At 35.8% G+C, this 24,216-nt stretch overlaps 4 protein-coding genes and 1 pseudogene across 4 annotated transcripts; 3 read left to right on the forward strand and 2 right to left on the reverse strand.

Moving 5' to 3' along the window:
• The first annotated feature begins 2,446 nt into the window (after positions 1-2,446).
• Positions 2,447-6,373, forward strand: LOC107491965 (mitochondrial adenine nucleotide transporter ADNT1). Its single transcript, XM_016112910.3, has 8 exons — positions 2,447-2,808; positions 3,384-3,432; positions 3,612-3,775; positions 4,019-4,056; positions 4,308-4,420; positions 4,563-4,676; positions 4,906-5,250; positions 5,799-6,373. Exons 1-8 carry the CDS (start codon positions 2,675-2,677, stop codon positions 5,880-5,882), a joined length of 1,041 nt encoding a protein of 346 aa, XP_015968396.1. The 5' UTR covers positions 2,447-2,674; the 3' UTR covers positions 5,883-6,373.
• A 97-nt stretch (positions 6,374-6,470) lies between these two features.
• On the reverse strand, positions 6,471-7,609 carry LOC110273309 (uncharacterized). Its single transcript, XM_021126188.2, has 2 exons — positions 7,276-7,609; positions 6,471-7,114 (listed from the first exon to the last, which is right to left on the reverse strand). The coding sequence occupies exons 1-2, from the start codon at positions 7,596-7,598 to the stop codon at positions 7,096-7,098; spliced, it is 342 nt and encodes a 113-aa protein (XP_020981847.2). The 5' UTR covers positions 7,599-7,609; the 3' UTR covers positions 6,471-7,095.
• Positions 7,610-9,306: 1,697 nt separating this feature from the next.
• LOC107491966 (tubulin gamma-1 chain) lies at positions 9,307-13,518 on the forward strand. The gene is made up of 12 exons (XM_052251398.1): positions 9,307-9,597; positions 9,883-10,083; positions 10,267-10,378; positions 10,779-11,179; positions 11,467-11,520; positions 11,599-11,703; positions 12,084-12,158; positions 12,284-12,327; positions 12,446-12,575; positions 12,713-12,817; positions 12,906-12,993; positions 13,184-13,518. The coding sequence occupies exons 1-11, from the start codon at positions 9,469-9,471 to the stop codon at positions 12,945-12,947; spliced, it is 1,398 nt and encodes a 465-aa protein (XP_052107358.1). The 5' UTR covers positions 9,307-9,468; the 3' UTR covers positions 12,948-12,993; positions 13,184-13,518.
• Positions 13,519-14,468: 950 nt separating this feature from the next.
• Positions 14,469-15,123, forward strand: LOC107491968 (arabinogalactan protein 22). Its single transcript, XM_016112913.3, has 2 exons — positions 14,469-14,707; positions 14,851-15,123. Exons 1-2 carry the CDS (start codon positions 14,572-14,574, stop codon positions 14,949-14,951), a joined length of 237 nt encoding a protein of 78 aa, XP_015968399.1. The 5' UTR covers positions 14,469-14,571; the 3' UTR covers positions 14,952-15,123.
• Positions 15,124-15,592: 469 nt separating this feature from the next.
• LOC107491967 (mitochondrial carrier protein MTM1-like) lies at positions 15,593-18,926 on the reverse strand (annotated as a pseudogene).
• Between the last annotated feature and the right edge of the window lie 5,290 nt (positions 18,927-24,216).

Raw genomic sequence — 24,216 nt, forward strand, 5'->3', positions numbered from 1 at the left:
TCTTGGGATATAGCTCAACACATTAGAGAAGTAAAAATCAGAGATGGAGAGGATAGACTTTCCTAGATCCACAGTAAATCAGGTATGTACGATATCGTTTTTGTCTATTTAGTGGCATATCAATTCTACCACATCCCTTGTGAAGCACTTCCAGACACAAACAGAGACAGAATATGTGAAAGAAATTGTGGAAACTAAAATCTCGTCCAAAATCAAAATCTTCCTCTGGCAAGCTTTGCACGAGAGATTGTCGGTCATGAAAGTCATTCACCATCGGTTTTTCACTTCCTCATCTAGCTGTCCCAAAAATTGTGGTAAAGAAGAATTAATTTTTCATTGTCTTTTTCAGACAATTATGATGACCTCCGAAAGCAACAAAGATGAACATTATTTGTTGCGTTTTTTCGCAATTGTAGCATGGAACATATAGAACTGCAGCAAAGTTTCGACCTTTATACCTCATACATGGCTAGACATACCTCTACCACCAAGCTAATTGTCTTCTTACTACAATGTGTTAATAATTTTATATATTGAATACCTAGTGTAACTTAAAAAGAATTTTTTTGTTATATATATTTGTTGATATAATAATATAAACACTCATATTATATTATAATTTATATATATTTAGTTAAGTCAAATTTAAGTTATATCATATATTAATTTTTTCTTTTAATAATAATATTGTATTTTTTATTTTTATTATTAATATTTATATTTTTTATTTATGTGCGACCAGTTTATCAGTTCAACTAGTAATTTATCGATTGAATCAATAAACTAGTAAATTAACAGGTTGATCGGTTCGATTATCAATTCGATTCTTACAACTATGGTTATATTTCTCTTTGGATGGAATAAAACTTTTAATTTTGAAAAAAATTCGCAAATTTATTTTTTCATTCTTTATCCTAAACATTTATTATTGTAATTTATTAAATTTTCTTTCATATCTCATATTTATTTTTTTCTTTACATGTGTCTATTTATTATTGTTTTATTTTTTTTTCTTCTAGTAATATTTAAAAATTGGGAGTAAATGGTAATGAGGTGGGATATGATGCCCTGCTTTTCTAGAAGAAATAAATTAATTTTGATGCATTGATTCATATTCTCATGAATATTTTTAAATGTTGCTCACTCTATATCTAGTAATTGTTGTAAAATTATCTTTAAGAGAACAATTTTGATCAATGTTAATATTTTATTTTTATATTATTAAAATTAAAAAAATGTTAACATAAATATTCTTTTATTAGTTAAATATTTATTAAAAACAATAAATTTTATCGATGATATAAACTAAATTATGACAAGAATTTTTCTATCATTACATTATGGAAAAATATATGAAACCAAAAGGTTACCAGTCAAAAACTAAACAAAACCACATTAATTTATATTAATTATTAATTTTAAATTTTTTAAATTCAAAATTTAAAAAATTTTAAATTGATTAAGTAAACCTAATTAAAACCTATAAAAATCTTCCTCTTCTCTCTCACATTAACCTACCCACCTCCAACAATCAGACACAGACCTCTCTCTTTCAGCAATGCTGCTGGAAGCGCCGGCGACTTCCATGCTCTCCGCGACGCCCTCAACAAGCGCATATAAAGTTTAACATCTTAAAACCCTCCATCTGTTGTTTTGATTGCCTTATCAGATAAAAAAGGACCTAATTTACGGCAGAAATCATCAGTGTCGTTGCATCTCCAGTTCGGCACAATATTTAAAGGCTGCTCTCTGGTAATTTCTTCAAGGATTTCACAAAATCTTTCTGCTTGATAAACACCAATGCCTTCGGTTGTTGTGTTATCTTTATAAGGGTATGAACTGCATGCTTTGGACAGGACATGTGGAGTGACAAATTTATATTTCGCTGACTTTGCCAATTGTGATGATATGCGAACCGGATCAAAATATTTAGAATTTGATAGGGGTTCACACTTCTTAACTCCCCATTGATGATCCTGTTTGTTAATGTGAATGTCATGAATATGACAAAAACATTCATTTAATATGAAAAAAAATTCTAATACTTAACAAAAGAAACATCCAATTATATTTTAACAAAAAATAATTAAAAATTTATAAAATTTAAAAAAATATGAAATTCTTAAAGAAATAGAGACATTCATATTTACAATATAAAAAAATTCAAAAAATATATAAAAGAATATTCATTTAATATAAAAAAAACATTCTTATACTTAGCAATTCATATATATTAACTCGTAAAAATTTTAGATTCACCAGAAAATATTTAACTGATTTTTTGTTAATACCCTTTTAGTTCCTAGCATTGGTCTTACATTATATTATCTTATGAGTAGAAAAATGAAAGGGAAGGAAAGAAAGTTTGGTTGTTTCCAGTTTGCACATTCTGAAGGGAGATTAATCCACGTGTATGGATGCAAAGTGCGAGTATATATAGTGCGAATAAAAACCAACTGTAACGAACGCCGTCAGTGTCTGAGACTCAGTTGTGGTTGTTGTGAGCTCTCTGTTTTTGTCTCAGCCGCACCCTCTCAATTCGCCAATGATCGCTTCTCTGCGCTAATCTCCACCTATTCTTCTTCCAAACTCACGATCAGATCGACATCTCCGACACCTTCTCTCTTCTTTCTTTCAAGGTCTCGTTAGGTTAAGCTTTAGGGTTTTTGGTGTAATGGCATCGGAGACGAAGATCGTGAATCTGGCCGAGGAGGCCAAGCTAGCCAGAGAAGGCGTCAAGGCTGCTCCCAGCTATGCCTTCACCAGCATCTGCAAGTCCCTCGTCGCTGGTGGCGTCGCCGGAGGAGTGTATGCTTCTCTTCTATTCTCTCCTCAATTTTTTTCTCAATTATTATTATTATAAACATTCCTGTTTTGTTTGTCTTAACTATTAAGCTACAAAAATTGATTAGTTAGAATTTGGAAGCTGTTTCCATTTGGTTTTGTTTCCATTGGCTTCCCTCCGATAATTTCGATGCTGGATGGGGATACGACACTACTGCATGAATAATTACGCTTTGGTGTTTCTTTGTCTGAGAGCAAAAAAGCACTTGCCCCTTTTTATTTCACCAAAAAATACCAACTTTTTGCATCTTTTTTTTTTAATTAATGGAATGTGATCCACTAAACGTAAACTATGATGTTAACATGGGTAGTTGCTAAAAACTGTTCTGTTGAGTGTGTAAACTTGAATTGGATCGCTAGTTGTGCAGTAGAACCACTCTGCAGTTTAATTATGTCTTATGAGATAAATGATGCATTTTAGCATGACATCAATCTGTATTGAAATGTCAAATTCCAGTGGTAGGATGAATCAATTTAGTGACTTGCTGTATGAATTTGAAGCTTGTGAATTTGTTTTGAACATTTTTGTATCTATGCAGATCACGAACAGCTGTTGCTCCACTTGAACGCCTGAAGATTTTGCTGCAGGTAAATTTATTTTGTTGCTCTGATCTAAATTCTAGGTTTTGTTAAATTCTGTATCCTGGAATAATTACTTTACATTTGATGAGTTCCATTTTATTTTATTTTTTCGGAGTTTTGGTGTCTGTGTGCCCCTGGAATGGGCATGATTGTGATGTTTTGTTGGCCCTTGCACTATTGAACAGGTCCAGAATCCCCACAACATAAAATACAATGGAACAGTTCAAGGTCTAAAATATATATGGAGGACTGAAGGTTTTCGTGGACTCTTCAAAGGGAATGGAACTAATTGTGCTCGAATTGTCCCCAATTCTGCCGTAAAGTTCTTCAGTTATGAGCAAGCTTCGAAGTAAGTTGTCCTTTAAATTTACAGTAATTCACTGGTTGATTTATTGTTTGGCATTTTCTGTTGTCATTTCATTTCAGTGCACTGTCAAGCTGATAACTTGTAATGACTACAAATTGGTTTCTGCAATTCTTGTTGAACTTTTAGGGAGCAGTTTCATTTAACAAGTTTCAGTTTTTTGTTCATTGCATCTGACATATTTTTAAGCGTCTCTGCCCTGTTTCACTGACTATTGTTTTCTCTCAGAGCTATACTGCAGCTGTATCAGCAGAAAACTGGAAATGGTATGTCCGTATTTATTGTGTTTTTTTTTTTCCCATCTGGTTTTTTGGTGTTGGGTGAGAGGAAATGCAGGTTTTGGTTTCCAGTTACTGCTTTCTCATTAACTGATATTTTTACAGATGTACCTATGAAAACTTTACAATGAAAATTAATAAGTAGCACTTTTCTCAATCAAAGCAAGGAAAGGGGCTGGGGGTGGGTTCATATATAAAAAACGCCGTTTGTCTAACTGTTTTTCTTGTGATTTTGGCAGAGGATGCTCAGCTGACTCCTGTTTTACGTCTTGGAGCTGGAGCATGTGCTGGAATAATTGCCATGTCCGCAACTTATCCAATGGATATGGTTCGAGGCAGGATAACTGTACAGGTACATCTTTACCTTCATTTTTCTGTTTACCAATTGCTTGGTTTGCAAATCACATAGAGAGAAGATATAACATTGGTTTCTTTGTGTTCTTTGTGCTCTACTGCTCTTAATATTTATAGTATGCTTTTTGTTGTATTTGCAGACAGAGAAGTCCCCTTACCAGTACAGAGGGATGTTCCATGCTTTGACAACTGTGCTTAGGGAAGAAGGCCCACGTGCTTTATATAAGGGTTGGCTTCCTTCAGTCATTGGAGTTGTGAGTAATCTTTTCATTTTTACTTCTTTACAAAGTTGATGGTTACAGTCATGATCATAATGGCAAATATGACAAATCTTAATATTGTGTTTTTGCTGTTGGATTCATGGGCTATTCATGCAAGTGATATAATTGACTCCTTAAAGTCCCCCACTCCCTCCTCTCATGATGTAGTGCTGTTATTAGAATTGATGCTTTCTTATTTTTAATTGTTTTTCCTGTTTTCCAGGTTCCATATGTAGGTCTAAACTTTGCTGTTTATGAGTCTTTGAAAGATTGGTTAGTTAAATCCAATCCATTTGGTCTAGTGCAAGATTCTGAGTTGAGTGTGACAACTCGCCTGGCATGTGGTGCTGCAGCTGGAACTGTTGGGCAAACTGTTGCTTATCCCCTTGATGTCATTCGTCGAAGAATGCAGATGGTGGGGTGGAACCATGCTGCCTCTGTTGTAGCTGGCGATGGAAGAGTAAAGGCCCCACTTGAATATACTGGCATGGTTGATGCATTTAGGAAAACTGTTCGGTATGAAGGAGTTGGTGCATTATACAAGGGTCTGGTGCCCAATTCTGTAAAGGTAAATCTTTATGTTAATATGCTCATGAATTATCTAGTTTTGCAAAATCTAGTTTCTATATCCAACTTGACTGTAAATTTATTTTGTGCTGCTCACTTTGTCACATGATGACTTGGTGTCAGTCGTGCGACTAGCCCATCATTTATTAGTGTATCCCCGCTGGCTAATACTTCAAACTTAACAAGCTTCTACTCAGTTGCATTGTCTCTACTTATCTGAAGTTTCTGTGGTCTGATTCAAGAAATGATATATTGGCCTTAGATTTTCCACCCTTGTCTAGTCACTAGTTCTGTCCTATTTAGAAGAGTCATGAGTTATTTATAACTAATTTGGGTTGCAATCCTTAGCCACACAAATCAATGAACAAGTGCATAGCAGCCTCTTTGTAGGATGTGATAAACTGAGGAAATTGTAATATTTCCATTTGTTTAATGCTTTACTAGATGGTTGGTGCTCATGGATGATCTCATTCTCATTTACTGTAGCCAATTTTCGAAGGCCTTAATTTTCCCATGTTGCTAAAACCATTCTTCAACTCTATATTGCAGGTCGTCCCATCCATAGCAATTGCATTTGTAACATATGAGGTGGTGAAGGACGTTTTAGGAGTGGAGTTCAGAATATCAGACTGAAGGATATATCAGTTTGCCTGTTTGGGGTTTTTGGTAGGCAAGGGGATGCAGAGATGGCAAAGTAGGGCTATTTTCTTGTTTTTCATCTCTCTACGGATGAGTTAGGAAGCATTTGAGATAGAGTCTATAAATGAATTCCCTTGTTTCCTATTTGTATTTCCTTGGGAACATGCTGTAGCATTAGCTTCTTATTCATCTTCTCTGGCAATAAGTGTTGTGGAATAACAATACAACGACATATGTGCTTGGCTTTTTCTGCACGAGTGAAGAAAGCATTTTTACTGCTGGAGTTTCAGTCATTGATTATTGGATGCTCCTCCAAAGCTCCATCTCCAGGTTGTATTCATTATTATGACTTGCTTTCTCGTGCGAATTTTTAAGCTGCCAGACTTACTTACACAAACAATAACCCTGGCTTTTTTTTTTCTTTTTACTTCATGTTTGCTTTTAGAATAACGTAATATTAGTTTGCTTTTATTAGTTGATTGCAATTGGTGCTTATTGTTGTATTTCTGTAAGTAATCGTCTTGGTTCCTCTTTTTGCTCATTCAATATACAAATGGTCCAGACTTGTTAACTGATTGGGTGGAAGAGTGTTCGAAATGTAAGCTAAATCCTTCCTTCGTCATTATTGGTTCTAGTAGAAGAAATCTATATACTCCCTTTTGAATCTAAATTGTGGCAATTATTTGTATAAGAGTGGCTCTATGCCTAGTATGTAAACATGATAGAATATATCATATGTTTCCAGTACAAATTTTTGTTACTTTGAATTCAGTACAAATGAATAATGAACGGCTTATCTGATTCTAGGAGTTGCGCAACAAATTACCGTGTATTTGAATGAACTTGGTTTTCATTCAAAGATAATTTATAGTTGTTATTAACCCAACGTAGTTTTTACCTTTAACATTTTAGCCAAAAATAACAGAAATAAAATAGTAAGAAGCAGTCTAAGAGACTTGTTTTGTGCACAAGAATTGGCATCTGGAAAACAATGCAAGGAGACAATACCGTTGCCATAGCCCTAGGTACAAGACTTCCCTATCTCCTTCATCCTTTTTGTGATCAACGGCTTCTAAAAAAGACGGCGTTGGTGTTCCTGTACGAATTTGTACAAAAGCACTAGCAAAAATTTTGCGAACGGTTCTCTGTAATCTTTGAGTTAATTAGTGTAATCCTCGCTCAAGTAGAAGTAGAACGATACTTTTCTTCACATTTTTCTTCCATGCCTGAATAAAAGATAACAAACATGCCTAGTCTTTGACGTGTTATAGTATTGAGTTTCCGGTTTATTAAATCCCCATAATCCTAGACAAATAATTAGCTTCCTTATTTGGATATTTCATACTCAGATATATTAATTAATAGAAAGCGTGAGAATGGCAGGTACCTGGAGTCTCTAATGGTAGTTTGAAATCTTGATGAAAAGGATCTCCTGCCAAGCTTAGGATCATTTCTGTTGTCTTGTATTCTTGATAGGGTGCATGTCTTGGCCACAGGAACCTGCTCCCTTTCTCTTCTGATGTGGGTACTCTCCTTATCTTCGTCTCCTTCTCCTTCTCCTTCTTCAATGCACTCATCGGTTGAAATGTATATTAAGGAAAGGAATACAAGCAGCATGTTCAGCTCCGCTAGGGACATGTTTGGCAGCTGCTGCTTTTGTGTTTGTGTTTGTGAAAGTGAATGGAACTCTCCATCTTTCTCTTCTTCCATCCCATTATCTCCCTCGGTAATCACTCTTTCTTTCTCTGCCTCTCCCATCTTTACAAATTTGTTTTACTATATGCAGTTATTACTTATTATTGTAAGGTGTGCTTTATAACGTTCATGCTTAATTCAAACTTGTTTTCTTTTGGAATAAACAGGCCATGATACAACAATGCATGCCCACCAAAAGGCATTACAAGAAAAATGGATAAATTAATTTCTCAAATCCATGGTTCCGATTTTATAGTCTCCTATTTCAGAATGTGAGGTACTTATCAATCACTTCCTTTGGTTCATAATAATCCAACACAAACGAGGCAACAAAACAGCTAACCTACTCGATTTTTTATTTTTATATTAATCCTTTTGGTTATATTATATTAGATTAATTTATTTTTGGTGTTTTTTTATTTTCCAATTTAAAAGACTAGTAGATAATTTTCAATAAAGGAAAAAAAAAGTATGGTATATGTATAATAAAGTATAAATTATTTCATTTTGTCTCTAATATACTGAACTTATTCAATATTTAATTTAATTAAATTTTATTTTTAATTTTAAAATAAATTTTAATTTTATTCTTTAACAATATCATTTTGTTATGGTAGATAATTATTCAATTTTTTAATCACGTTTAAATAAATTATTTTTTACCACAATACTTTTATTTTAAGTAAATTTATTTTTTTAATTTTATTCTTAAAAATTTTTACTCATCATAAAATACTTATAGAATGAGTAATAGATAAATTTAAAAAAAAAACATGGTACATATATAATAAAATATAAATTATATTTTTTTTGTCAGGTAGCGTTTGTTTTCGGAGACATGACACAGAAACATGGATAACACATCTTTAAAAAGTGTTTGGAAGCAGAGACATGGACAATAAACATATTGTCTTCGAGACCCCTTTTTTTATAATTTTGTATCCACTCTTTTACGAAAAACATATTGTACTTTCTTTCTTCTCCATGTTCTTTTTCTATTTCTATGTTTTACTTTTTTTCGGTACTCTTTTCTTTTTATAAATTTTTTATTGGGTTGGATAATTTATTCCTTCTTATTGTTCTTACTTCAATATCATTTTAACATTGTATTATATTATTTGATTTGTAATAAAAAATAATAACAAAAATAATTAGTCTTGAAATTTTTGAAGGATAAATATTATCAAAGGTAAAATTGATCTTTTAAAATACTAAAAAATAATTTATAAGTTGTAATTGATTTTATATAATTTTTTAAAAAATTATTTTTTTGAAAAGAAAAATCAATTTTTAGATTAAAAAAATTTGATTTTTTAAATAAAAATAAATTTTTATGTAAAAAACTAATTTTTTTCATGTAAAAATGGATTCTTTTTTAAAATTGATTTTTTTATTTAAAATTAATTTAACTTATTAACCTAAATGAAATTTTTTATTAATCGAACTCAGATTTATTTTTTGTTAATATTAACTATATGTATTCTTACATATTAATAGTTTTTACTTATGCAAAAAGTTTCGAATCATTTTATATAATATTTTAGTCATTCTTTTAGTGTCTTGTATATCATATCCAAACACAATACACAAATAATAATCCGTTCTATTATCTCTATCTCAGTGTCATATTCTATAATTCCTTTAAAAACAAACGCTACCTAATAATAGTTTTACTTATGTGTTATGTCTGTGTAGTACTTTTATCTGTTTCCATTTTCTAATCTTGCCACACTTATTTTAGTGTCTCTTTTCTTCTTCTCCCTATTCTTTTTTGAACAAGGGTGTCACCCGCTCCGTTAAGCAACCAGAGCGATCTAAATTCTAAACCCTAACGTTGGTTGCGTTTCTGGAGAGAAAGAAAGAAAGAAAGGAAGAAAAGGAAGAAATGCCTCGGGAGATCATAACGCTTCAGGTAGGGCAATGCGGCAACCAGATCGGCATGGAGTTCTGGAAGCAGCTCTGCCTCGAGCATGGCATCAGCAAAGATGGCATCCTCGAAGACTTCGCCACTCAGGTCTCACTTCATACCAATTCCCCTTTTCACTTCCCTGTTACAAAACCTTACTATCAAGCTATCATTTTTTCTTACCAATTCGAACTGCTGGTTGTTTGTTTCCATATCAATAGCACACAACTTCCAATTCACACTGGAATCTCATCTCAGTGACTAATAATTGCTTTATGTGTTGAACTGTTACTTAGTTTAGGTCAGGTTATGTTACTTGTGTAGTGTGGAGTGTGTGATTGTGATTGGTGCAGTGTGGTTCTACGTTGACTTGTTTTGGTGAAATTGCTGCAGGGTGGTGACAGGAAAGATGTGTTCTTCTATCAGGCTGATGATCAGCATTACATACCACGAGCTCTGCTCATCGACTTGGAGCCTCGAGTTATTAATGGCATTCAAAATAGTGATTACCGTAATCTCTACAACCATGAGAACATCTTTGTCTCGGACCACGGAGGCGGTGCGGGAAACAATTGGGCTAGTGGATACCATCAGGTTTGCCACTACTAGTCATAACATTGTCCCACAATCATGATTTGCATGCATATCATCCTAGAACTGAGGATTATTGCTTCCTGCATTTGGTTTTCGTCTCGTTGTTTATGAGTAGTTTATAGCAAGTATTAATTTTGTGGGGTGAAAGAATGCTTAGCTATTGTTGTTGTTGCATTTGATCAGGGGAAGAATGTTGAAGAGGACATAATGGACATGATTGACAGAGAAGCAGATGGCAGTGACAGTCTCGAGGGTTTTGTTCTGTGTCATTCAATTGCTGGAGGAACAGGCTCAGGTTTCTTTCCATCTCTTCTCTATCTTAAAAAATCCCATAGGATCCATCTTTTATTCCTTTTTGTTATTGAGCATTTGTGTAGTTGGTTCATCTGAAAAGCTAAAGATTTGTGAAATGTTTGACTTAATTTTGCCCTTGATGCATAGTTTACATTCAAACAAAAGTTAAACTAATCTCACCCTTAAGAAAAGAAATTGAACAAGTCTGCACCTTTTAGCTTATTGTGAAAAACTTGCCTGTACAACATAATGTTTGGGTTCCCTGATGATCCTTGAACTTACTTCATACCAGAGAAGACTGGATATTTTTTAAGTACTTCTCAGTGGTGTACCTTTTTTTTATTATTATTTCTTAAAATATCCTTGCTTTTGTAATAGTTGCTTATCTTACTTGAATGCAGGTATGGGCTCATACTTGTTGGAGACCCTGAATGATCGCTACAGCAAAAAATTGGTTCAGACATACAGTGTGTTTCCTAATCAAATGGAGACAAGTGATGTGGTGGTGCAACCATACAATTCGTTGTTAACACTCAAGCGACTAAAGCTTAATGCGGATTGTGTTGTAGTTCTTGACAATACTGCATTGAATAGGATTGCTGTGGAACGGCTTCATTTATCGAACCCAACATTTGCTCAAACTAATTCCTTAGTTTCTACAGTGATGTCTGCCAGCACAACCACTCTTCGATATCCGGGATACATGAATAATGATTTGGTTGGTCTTCTTGCCTCATTGATTCCCACGCCAAGATGCCATTTTCTAATGACAGGATATACCCCTTTGACAGTGGAGCGTCAGGTGAGACCATTGTATCTGTTTTTCTTATATAAGTTATCTTTGAAGAATAAAATATTAGTCTAGTTAATGTCTTCTAAATTTTTCTGTTGTTAACTTGTTGGACTTGAAGAATCTTACAGAGAATCATTGAATTAATCTCACTATCTTACACACTCTATCTCTCCTCTTTCCTCCCATTTTACCCTCCTTTTGTAATTTAATTAGGATATAGATAAGTTGCTGCCTAATTGTGATTTCCTATTGCACTTCAATGAAACATTTAAAAGTTTGATGATATCTACTTGCAGGCTAATGTAATTCGTAAAACCACTGTACTCGATGTTATGAGAAGACTTTTACAGGTATAATTACTACATGAACAAAGCGTCAAACAAAATTCCTATGTGTTCTACCGACTAAAACATTAATTCAATTGACAGGCAAAGAATATTATGGTGTCTTCATATGCTCGGACGAAAGATGCCAGCCAAGCAAAATATATATCAATTCTGAATATCATTCAAGGAGAAGTTGACCCAACTCAGGTATGATAAGCAGCATTAATAGCATTTCCTGGATATTGTCGGTTTGCAAAGTGAAATTGTTATTAAAACAATAGAAAAACAAAAATAAGAATTGCTAGTCATCTAGCTGTTTGGCCTTGTGATAAAATTTTGCTTTCCAGGATCAAATTTTCTTAAAAAAGTAGTGAGAGCGATTTTGTGAAAGTCAGTTTTGTCTAAACATCCTTATCCTTGAGAATTTAAAATGAGCTTATTTGAAACTTAAAATGACATTTCTTTCTGATTTTTTCTCCCCTGATAAATGAAATTTGCAGGTGCAGCCTGCTTTGATTGACTTGTTCATAGCTAAAAATATGGTTCTAATATACAAGTATTTTAACAGTTTATCTCTCTGGATTTAGGTTCATGAAAGTTTACAGAGGATTCGTGAAAGAAAGCTAGTGAACTTTATTGAGTGGGGTCCTGCAAGTATTCAGGTCTCTCTCTCTCTCTCTTGTGTTGTGGCAGTGCAAATTGAAGTTTTAGGCTTTTAGCAGCTGCATCAATTTGTCTCCTTTATATTACACACGTGATCTCGTCTTGTTTCCTGAACATCTGATAGGTTGCTCTATCTAGAAAGTCACCATATATTCAGACTGCACACCGGTTCAATTTATGTGATTGTATTGGAGAAAAACCAATATACCTTTTGAAAATGCTTAATAGTCTGAAGTTAGATAACAAGAAATCAGTTAGGAAATAACATAATATCATCCATTTTATAGGTCAGTGGTCTTATGTTGGCAAACCATACTAGCATCCGACATCTTTTCAGTAGGTGTTTGAGCCAGTACGAGAAGTTGAGAAAGAAACAAGCCTTTCTAGATAACTACCGGAAGTTCCCAATGTTTGCGGTAAGTGCCAATTTCATGTGTACAATCTGATCAGTCTTTTGAACTCCACTGCTGCGTTTGTCAAATATGCTTTTGGTTTGTACCACCTTCTTGTAGATTCTTGTTATTCAAATCTAATATCAGTGAAAAATGTACAGGATAATGACCTCTCAGAATTTGATGAATCAAGGGATGAAGTTGAGGCTTTGGTTGATGAATATAAGGCCTGTGAGTCCCCAGATTATGTCAAATGGGGAATGGAGGTAGATTCTCTACTAGCCAACTTCCAATTTTAAGTTCATGTAGCATACTGCAAATGGTTTTATTTATTTATTTATTTTTCTTATATAGGACATGAACAATATGCTAACAGCAGAAGGCAGTGCTACATGATCCCTAGATCCAATATTAGTAGTGTGAAGACTCCACGCAACCCAAGGTAAGTTAATTTTTTAGGCTTTGACTTCTTGTAAAATCATTCAACAATTTACACTTGGGGAGAAGAATACAATGTCAATGATAATTTATAAACACATGCGTGCCCGCGCATACACTTCCTTGTAGTGCAAAATAAGAGGCCAACAAATGTCTAAAGATACTTCTCACAATCCTGAACCAAATTATTGCAGGCACTACTATAAGGGAGGGAACTGAAGACTTTATGTAAGCTGGGAGAGGTTTCTGATGAGCATTTTCAACTGTTTTGGGGCTTCAATGGTTTGCAGTGTGATAATTTTGGTTTGTATGGTCTGTTGATAATCATTTGGACATCCAACCAAGCGAGAATTAGTACAGATTCTCACTGTATTAATTCGTTTTAGGAATATATTATATGACTGATTGATCACTGATGCTTAGGAAATTAGGAATCACATTTTATTATCTGGATCGCTACTTTAGAATGAATGTTGAATATTTAAATTGATGTGGTGCATATAGTTACTTGATTCAGATTTGCATGTTATACGGTCCTCTTGAACTGGTATTGAGTTCCTCGATTATGAACACCGTGATTGGTGGTGTTTGTCTCTTAAATAATTAAATTTCGAAAGGGACTTCAATTCCAACTTTCAAGTGAAAAAGGAAAAAGAAATCCATTCTATTATGGTGAACCAATAATACCCCGTGTATTTTTACTTAGAAACCTAACCGTTATATGTACAAAAATATAGTTCCCAAAATGTACTGCAAGAATATTGAATGCTTGGATTGGGTGGCGTGATTCATTCCCGAAAAGTCATATCGTGAGTTATGGGCACATGGCATGTTTCTCCTTGCATGTTCACTGTTCAGTTCACCGTTACACATGCCATTAGTTATGGTGTTTTTTCACGTTCAAACAACATATTTTGCAATAAACCAGATTGGAGAATATAAAAGAGTCTTTCCTTTTGCTTACATGGTGAAGAACACGTAAGAACAGAGATATCTCGGGATACCACTTGCAATGTTATGAGTGAATACCCAACATTAATTGCCGACCCTGATCCATCCTAAGGTTAATAAACCGAAGTAGTTGACCACCAATTTAAGAGAAGAGAAAAATGGGTCAAAACTGCCAAAACGCTAGAAAGCGGAGGAAACAGGGAATCCAAAGCAACTTAGGCTATATACTTTTTTCTTAAACAGACACATTAAAGACTACATCAAAATCAGTCAATTTAGGAAATATAAATCAAGAGTAAACAAAAACTCGGTGAATATTCTAATATAAATTTGACTGATGGGGAAAACAGAAGAGGTAACTACCGCATGGCCCTTGTTAGCGGCAATTCAAAAGAACGTGCCGTAGTTGTAAGTGGTCCCCATATTAGAAGGAAGAAAGACACTCAAGTATTTACCAAATCAGTTCACTCACTACAATTGAGTTTCTATATAAATGTGATATCATATCAGTGTATGCTAATCACATAGTATCAAATTGATACTTGGTTTTGGGGTTCTGAAGTTTCCACATTGTCTCAGCCTCTCTTGACACTATTGGTTGTGAAAGCACCCAAGAAGAGAAGAAAAGAAAATGACATTTCTCATAGCTCTTGCTTCTTCTTCGTCAGGTGTTTTGGCCTTATATACTCTTCTTGCCATCTTTCAACCAGCTATTATTGAAGCCCAATCCCTTTCTCCTGCACCTGCACCTGCTCCCACCAGAGACGGTGACTATCCCTTTTTCTTATCTCCTTTTTCATTTGATTTCTGAACTTAGTCATATCATAGAGTGTAAGGTTGCCTTCAAAGGCATTGCGAATTTTGTGTTAGAAAAATGTTGTTATTAATTAATGTGTTTGCTATTAAACAGGTACTTCAATAGACCAAGGAATTGCCTACGTGCTTATGCTTGTGGCATTGGTTCTCACATACCTCATCCACCCTCTTAATACCTCTTTCTACAATTTGTGAATTATCCGTTTCCCTACTCTTGTATTTTTACCCTCATAGAAAGTGAACATAGTAGGGATCGATGGTTTTTAATTTCCTATGCTCTTAGCCTGAATTGTTGATGCAGGGGTTGTTATCAATGTGTTTGATGCGATGCTAATTTTATTCTTTTTTTAGTTTCTAATACCTTTCATATCACCGTTCATATCGTTTCAATGTTTATAATTAAAATAATTAAAAATCCATCAGCATAATTTAAGAGAGTAAAATCTAACATAATATAGTTGAAAAGTTATGACCTTCCGTACATTTTTTGCTCTTTGAAACATTGGAAAATAACCAGCTTCAAATTTTAAATGTTACTACTGCCAAATTCAAACGCATGCTACCACTTCAAAATCGTCCATATGTGTCTCATTTAGAACAAACTTCTTCATCGACGAAAAACGAGTTGGAAATTTAAATACAGTTAACTTTATATGAAATTAATAGTTAAAAATTATTTGATAATTTAACATGCTCGACTAAATTATCTTTAACTACCAACTTCACAAGAAGGCCACTGCACCGAAATTTCCAAAAAAAAAAAAACAAATTCCATGAAAAATTGTATCTTCAACAACATTCACAAACAGATTTACAGATCTTAAACTTTCGGCGAGTAAATGAATTGGACTTATGATAACGTGACAAAGATGTACTATCACAAGAATTTTGTGAATTCGCAGTATTTATTCTATAAAAAGAAAAGAGAACCACCTATTTTTCACTGCAAGCTTATCACTTTCCAGTTAGAAGCCGACTCATGGTCTCAAATTGTACATAGGCACTTATTAACTTTCCTTTAAAAAACGTTGCAAATGCAATAACTAAAAAAATGTTAAAAACCCTGTGCCCAAAAGGAAGTCCTATGCATGTGGAGGACAATTAATGGATCATTCCATCATCACTTATTAGGAGGTGCCAACTCTAGCATGTTCTGTTTTGCCAGTTGACCCTAACTTATTGATATGTCAGAAACATCTTTGGTCTTCTGGGATCTAGTTTGGTGTCTTTGATGTATTCTACACTATTACGCTATAGCTTCAAAAAGTAGAATTCGAAGTTTTGAACCATTCCAGCAAATAAGACTCAATGATGAATGCAAGTATATGTTACGATGAAGTCTTCTGTCTACGATGCAAGGCATGCTTGACAACTTCATAGAAGGAGACAACTATACCAACTGATGGACCGGCACGGCCTACACGGGGACCAACACCTGTGAATAGCCCTCTCAATCCTCCATCCCTGTCCCAAGAAGAAATGTTCCAATGTCAGTCCAAAGCTTATGTGCTAAATGTAATGATATGGGGGACCAGTCATCAGCTTATAAAAATGCACCTACCTCCAAATCTCTATCAGTGTTGTTCTTGTTGTCATCTTTAATGCCCTTTCACGATCCTTCTGTGAAAATGCAAAAGGGATCATGTTAGAGAACATGGAATACTCAAAGGCTCAAACTATGAGTTCATTATTAATGTGCAGTAATTAAATGCATACGTTCTAAAATAAAAATTAGTAATCAGGACGGGGAAAAAGAATTACAGCAAACCATTACGAAAAGTTAATGCAAAGAATAATTTTTAATCATCATGCATTAAAGAGGGTCAATTATGCAACTATACAGGTTTGTCTGAGACAAACCAAACCTCAACAGCTTACTAATGCATAAATATTCCAGCTGCATTCCACTTACATTCAAATTTTCATCATTTTCTAAATCCAATGAACATACTAGCATATAAAGGCAGACATTTGAAAGTGTCCCCACAGACCCAAAAGTAATCATTGAATAAGTCTGTATTACTTGTATACATGGCATATCTAATTGTGTCTACGGCTTAGCTAATTGGATTTAAGAGCCAAATTAGCATAATGATGCTGCAAGTTTGATTTTAGCCAGCAATTTGTGCTGTATCTAATTTCAGCTAGTTAGCTACTTCAATTGATGATCTACCCAGCCTGACCCGGTCAGGAGCCTGTCTTGGCTGGTCAAACAGGCAAACACTAGTGCCAGTCTGCCTGGCAGACCTGATTAGAAGTCTGTCCTGGCTGGCAAGACACTAGGGCCAGTCTGCCCAGCCTGACTTTGCTAGAGGCCTGTCCTGGCCACCCAGGCTGTAGGGCTACTCTGCCTGGTCAGACCCGACCAAGGGTGTGTCCTGGCCGGCCAGACACTAGGGCCAGTCTGCCTGACCTTACTCGGCCAAAAGCCTGCCTTGGCCGGCCAAACACTAGGGCCAATCAGCCCCGCCTGACCCAGGCAGGGTCCTGTCCTGGCTTAGTTATCATCTAAAAGCTTAGTTTTAAGAAACCACCTCTATTTGTCGTCGAGTTTTCGCCACATCAAGTGGACATGTGGCAGCAGCTGCAACAGTTCCTGCAACGAAGCCAGCAGTAAAATTTGCCCCAAGGATAGCGGCTGCTGTTGCTTCATCACCCACAAGGCCAAGAAGTTTTTTCCTTATCTGTAAAGAAGCTGTATGGTCAAAAATAAAATAAATCAAATAAGCAATACATTTTATTCATTGAATATAGAAATCCTACTGGCTCAAGGGTTAACCAGCAAATTCCAGAGTAAGGAACATCGCGAGAAAGTTGAGCTCCAAGGCCAGTCCACCAATAACGGTATCTATGTACTGTTAGAAAAACATAATCAAAACCACAATAATTGTAACAAAAATTATAACAGATATAATCATGTGCAACAGTAACAGCATACTAACTCCTTTGTAAAAGACATGTTGGAAAAATCTACCATAAAACGTATTAACTCAGAATGAAATGAGAGAAAGATGCCAGAAGAACACTTACAACTTTGAAGTCTCTCTGTACCCCTGATTGGGTTGATGGCTCCAATCAATGTCTTAAAAACCCCTGGAGGCTTCCCACTTCCAGTTGCTTTAAATGCCTAAACAGAAGGATTTCAAATCAACTACCTGCATGCGTGTCCTTGCAAGCTCTACAGGATAACACGAAACACAAGCCAATGAACGTGCAACTGATCCGGCAACTAATGGAACATAAGGTGTTAAGTTTGGAGCATTCTGAGTAGTAAACTCCTCCATGAAGTTGCGAAAGATGTCATAACAAGGCATATATATCCCAACCTGTTGGACAACGAAAATACAAGGCCATTAGCATGTAACTATGTGTTGGACAAAACAGATTGCAGGCAAAGTATGAAGCAGAAAACGGATTTCCAAAAGGAAAGGGAGCTTACAGTTGGCACAGCCAATGCTAAACTTGCACTTGTGCCTCTCCATAATCTTAGAAACCCTTCCTGCATAAATTCACTCCTGTGAACCCTCTTATAGTAAGTTATTTTCATGGAAAGTACCAGATAAATACAAATAACTTCAATTCAAAAACGAATCCATTTCAGTGTTTGCTACATAGCTTTTATCATACCTTTTTGGCGATGATATTATCAGTTATATCAAACAATTAAGGCAAATTTAATTGAATTGAATTGAAATGATAAGATTGGAGGTAGTAACTAACCTGACGCACAACTTTGTGAAGGACATCTAGCGTGCCTTTATAGCGGTTACAGCCGGAATGACATGGCGGCGGCGCGGCAGCAGAGGTTGAAGGAGATTGACAAACGGCGTTTGGTTGAAGACAGATGTAGTGGTAGGGATAGGGAACCCCGGCAGCCTGTGCTTGCAGCCTTGTCTTGGCAACATCGAGGGGATTAACGATGATGGCGGAGATGACAGCAGCACCGGCGGCGGAGAAGGCCCTCTCTCCAATACTCAATTCCGCATCGGAAGAAGATGACGACGAGGGTGACATCGGCGAAACGTTTCTTTGAAAATCAACAACATTGGTTTCTAATTGTTCTTAGCGAAAGCGCGATATTCGATTGAGGGCGGGCGCCTAATTAAGTCCTAACATTTGGTCACGCACCTACATATTCGATTTCCTGCCTCACGTTCAGAATATACGAGAAACTTTGTTATATTCTACCTCTTGAAATTTAGGATTTTTTTATTTAAATTAAATAAATATAGTATTTACAAAAATAAACAAATAATTACGAAAATATATTTTGGGATACATCTCATATACTGAAAGGGTAATTATACTATGAGCGTATCACCGATGTTATGATCTTGTGCTATAATAGGATTACGGCGAGTCACATCACGGATGCACTCGTAATATATACACATGCAGATATCGAATACTGAGCATTTGAAATAGGCATGTTTTGTGGAGAGAAACTCAGTATCTAAGATAAATACAATTTTCGTGTATAAAGACTCAACATTTGAGATAAATCCTGATAGAAAGTATACAATAGAGTTAAATTGAAAGTTAAAATATATTATGAGCAATTAATTAATTTTAAATTATTTTTAATTTGAAATTTGAAATAAATTAAGATTACGGTCACTTATAGAATCAAAACAAGAACCCCATCTCTCAATACGCAGTTACCTCCATTCTCTCCATTTTTTCGAAAATCTTGCTAGTGCAGCGCGTCAACAATCACCACCTGCCGTCCGAATCTATTCTCCCTATTTAGTACTCAATTCCTCTCCCTCGCACCCTAATCCTTCTCTGTCAAATCCTCAACGTCGTGCCGCCTTACTCATAGCAATCTGACTGCCACAGCCATCGCCATTGACGCAGGAGGGGACGTGAAGGGCAGCAACATGCCGTCACACTGTCGCGCCATCGCTTCTTCTCTACCCAACCCTTATCTTTCTTCTTCGTTTTCTCATCCCAGATCACCCCAACCATCACCCCCCAGCCAACCAACCCCGTCAAACCGTCCACAACCACCACCGGCGACCACCGTCGCCCACCCTCTCTTTCTTCTCTTTCTTTCCTCTTTTCCCATTTCTCCATGTCGTGTTCGCTGCCCCACGCCCCTGTTCGCGCCTGCCAGCTTCGGCGAGCAACACCCCGGTGCAACCCAGCAGCGGCTAAGTTCTGTGCCACTGCGACACCATCACTGCCCCCATTCTTCTTTCTCTCCTTCATCAACGCAGGTTCCATCCCTTTCCTGGTCCCCGGTTCTTTCTATTTTATTTCTTTCATTGCTTTTAATTTTGGTTTCTGCATATAGATTAGACTTAGGACTAGTTAATATCTGATGCTAGATTGAATGTGTTTGCTGGCTGAATTTTATGGGTTGATTGCCGCTCAATGAATGCTCTGTTTACACATGATGCACACCATATGCTTGATGAAATGCCCAAATAAAATCTTTTTGTTTAATTCTTATGTATGGCCAGTATTTGACTTAAATTCTATTCTCATGAGGTATTATAATTTACAATTGGGCAGTTTTATATGATTTTTAATGATGTTTGACCTTAAATTTTATTATGCACTTTGTGATTTTTTATCAAAACACTAATTTGGTAAAAAATTCAGATGTTATCAATTGTTTGGTATATTTTTAAGAAGTGCATACCATGTTTTATTGAGTGATTTGAATGAAATGGTTTATTCATGTTGATTTTGAACTTATGTGTGTATATCTTTTTTTTTGTGATTTTACAATGTGTTTCCAATAACAAGTAATGTTTCTATTTTAGGTTATTGATCATGGCTATTCTTGTGTATTTGTTGGATCAAAGTAACATATATTACATAATTCCTTTAGTTGGCTTTTTTTATTTGTGTTTGATTGCAGGTTGTGGAAGTGACTGAACTAAAAATTGATGAGACGCAACATGATCATATTGTTGAGTTGGATTTAGTTTATCATTCACTGAATTTAAGTATGCTTGGAGTTGTTGCAGTTAAATATAAGTGATTAAGTTATAATAGACATGCTATTACATTGCTAAATCCTAATTAATTATGTCATATTCCATAATGTAAATTTATCATAAAGTGTAATTTTTTTTCAATTATAAAACATATGCCGTTAGTATGATGAATATGTAATTAAGGAGAAGTTTAACCCAAAAGTATTATACGATGTGGTCAATGACGAATAATCTAAATGTTCATTTCACTATGTTAGCAGATGATTATTTCTATTCATACGTGGATGGTTATTTAAGTAATCACATGTTAAATATACTGTTTTTCAGTTTAATATGGATTTAGATGGTTACTTTCATAGACAAAATAGATGGTTATTTTTTTCGCCTAGTAAGTATGTCATGATTAAAAGATATTCTACCAATACATTCAGATAAGTTCAGAAAATGAATGAGCAATCACATGTTAATCTTCATTAAGTCTCATGAACAAAACCTCAATACTCCAACTAGGGAATTAGCTCAACAAGCATTTTGTATTGGAAAAAAAATTCTTATTTATAGATATAATAAACTGGATGGTCAATTTCATATGGAATTGGATTGTTACTTTCATAGACAAAATAGTTGGTTACTTTTTATGCCTGATATCGAGGGTTGAAAGGTGATGAGGGAGATGCGGTGTCTGTCAGCGGCGCTGCAGTGGGATGGTTATCGGACCTCGCGAGAAAGAGGGTGAGAGGTGTGCCGTCGTTCACAAAAAAGGGATTGGATAAAATTTGAAATAAGGATTGGAATATTAGAATTAAAGTGAAATTGAAGGATTTTGTTACACTAGGGTAAAAAGTGGGTACATTTTCAATTTTAATTTAAATTTGGCCAAATAAACAGCCTATTGTACGCATTGTATAGATACTCCATTGGCTCCCTAGTGGGATTCAACCCGGATGCATATTTAAGCCACACTATCTAGGAATTACGTGAATTACAACCATTTTTCCAAATTTTGTGACCTTTTAGACACATGTATTCGAGTTCCTTCAGAAAATATAGCCCCGATAATATATCCGCGAAGGAGACAAATAGGTTGAATGCTACTTGACATGTAACTGGAGTTTTAGACTTTGAGGTTAGTAGTTTAACCATTTTTTATTGTTAGTGAATAATAAATTTAGATGATCATTCTTAAGTAACTTAGTTAATGGAATAGGTATAGTGAGTTGACGAAATGAGAAGATCTACATTAGTTTCTTTGGTATAACTAGGATCGTTGTATACTTTGTATAATTGATTGTAATTACTTAAGTTAAATAAATAAAATAGGTACCTAATTGTGTGTTAAGTTAAATAAATAAAATAAGTAACTCTCATTTAACCTGTAAGTCCAATAAATAGGTATCTTTTATATTTAATATAAATGCTTATTTAGGTGGATTATAAGTTTTAGTAATGTTTAGTAATAATTAATGGTTTAGATGTAATTAATATGTGCTAGTAAATATTTTGGGAATTACAGAGACCACGGTTACTGTTGCCACACCGTGTGACTCTGGGTCTCCTGTCGTCGGCCATCCTGTTGCCCTATATAAGGGAGGCGGGATTTGGACATGCAGTAGAATTGAGAACATTTATGTTTAACAATTCATTGATCTCTGCATTTGTCGAGCAATGGAGGCTTGAGAACCACGTGTTCCACTTCCACCTTCCATGGGATGAGGCCAGCATTACGCTCTAAGATGTTGCCTACCACATTGGTCTGCGCCCTACTGGAGAGGCCGTTGGGAGTTGTACCAAAGACGTACAGTGATGGCATGGACACCCGACGAGAGTGGATTGAGGATTTACTAGGCGTTAGGCCACCACCACAGTCGGAGGGAGGGAAGTAGGTTTTTGGGGGGTGAAAATGATGTGGCTCGGGGACCAGGTTGCACACATTCTCGATGGGACAGTCCCAGACACTCTGTCAGTATGCCCGATGCTACTTGATGATGCTGATAGGGGATTTCTGTTCATGGACAAGTTTGCTGTACTTGTGCCTTTGAGATGGCTGCCACTGTTGGAGGATTTTCATCGTTGCAACCAGTTGTCATGGAGGTCCGCACTGCTCTGTCATACCTACCACTAATTGTGCACTGCGATATCGTGTGATGTGACGAAAAATGCAGGGTGTATGTCACTTCTTGTCTCCTAGATCTACCATCGATTCCGATCTTTTAGTCCGGCGGGATACGACGTCGTCAGGTTCCCACCTTCTTCTAAGTGCGTACATATTGTAAATTATTTTTAACTTACCAAGTAGTCGACATTGAACACGTGTTTTGTTACGGAACATAATTTATTAAATTCTGTTAAACTATCTTTGTTGTACATAGGTTGGCAGGGCTAGAGCAGCAAGGCAGAGATTGTTATGATGGCAAGATATCTGTATATTCAACGCCTCACACCTCAATGTTATCTTCAGTCCTGCAAAGAATTTTTTCATAATGTACGCATTAGACCATGAATGCTTCCTTGCATACATGTTAGCTATCCATGGATAGTGCTGTAACCCGAAATCTACCACGCTATCCGTCCATATTCTCTCAAATTCGTCAATCTCTAGATCGCCCATTAAGCATAAACGGAGTTTTCAAAGAAACCCGGGCCGTCCAACCTTAGCAGTGGCATTCCTTAACAAATGCCAGCTGCACAACCTATGATGTGCACCGAGAAAAACTGCACCAACCACACTCTTCATTGCAAGATCCCCGTCTGTCATGACGGACTTCGGCTGTTTTTCTTTCATTTCCTCAAAAAATGACTGCAACAATCACACATAACTATCTTCTCTCTCATTGCTCAAAATTGCGCAACCAAACACCACCATCCTCATATAATGATCCACCCTTGAGAATATTGCCAAAGGACATTTGTATTTGTTCCGACCATACGTTGTATCAAATCCCAGGACATCCCTGAAGACACTATAGTCATAACGACTTGTACCATCGCACTAGAAAAGATTTTGAAGCCTCTTCTCACCATCCAACGAGTACTTCCAGAACATTCTACAATCATTACTCTTTAAACTTAACAAAAACTTCAACGCGGCCTCAGCATCTATCGCGTCAACCCGCCTTTGCTTTTCTATTGCATTATATATATCTTTTATCTCGAACCCAACAATCTCAAAATCCCCTGATTGATTGGCAAAAGCGCAGAATATTGTTGGCACTCGCAAGCCAGCTTTCCTCACCGAATTGATTTGGTGCAAATCACCTTCCTTGACCGATCTGTGTGACCATATCAGACCCCTAAACCTTGCATCCAGCATGGCATGATTGTGGTTAATCACAAAATTGTTCAACATACCAACGCCAACTAGTACCATTAACATACACCTTTATCCGAGCTTCACACCTGCACGTGTGATAGATCGAGGATCTATCTTCCTGTCTCCCTTCTGCATGTGTTTTCCCTCTCGCTCTCCTTCCCTCGAGCACACGAATATCTGCCATCCGACCCTTGCTTTATTC

This window comes from Arachis duranensis, chromosome 6, assembly GCF_000817695.3.
Source record: "Arachis duranensis cultivar V14167 chromosome 6, aradu.V14167.gnm2.J7QH, whole genome shotgun sequence".
NCBI lineage: Eukaryota > Viridiplantae > Streptophyta > Magnoliopsida > Fabales > Fabaceae > Arachis > Arachis duranensis.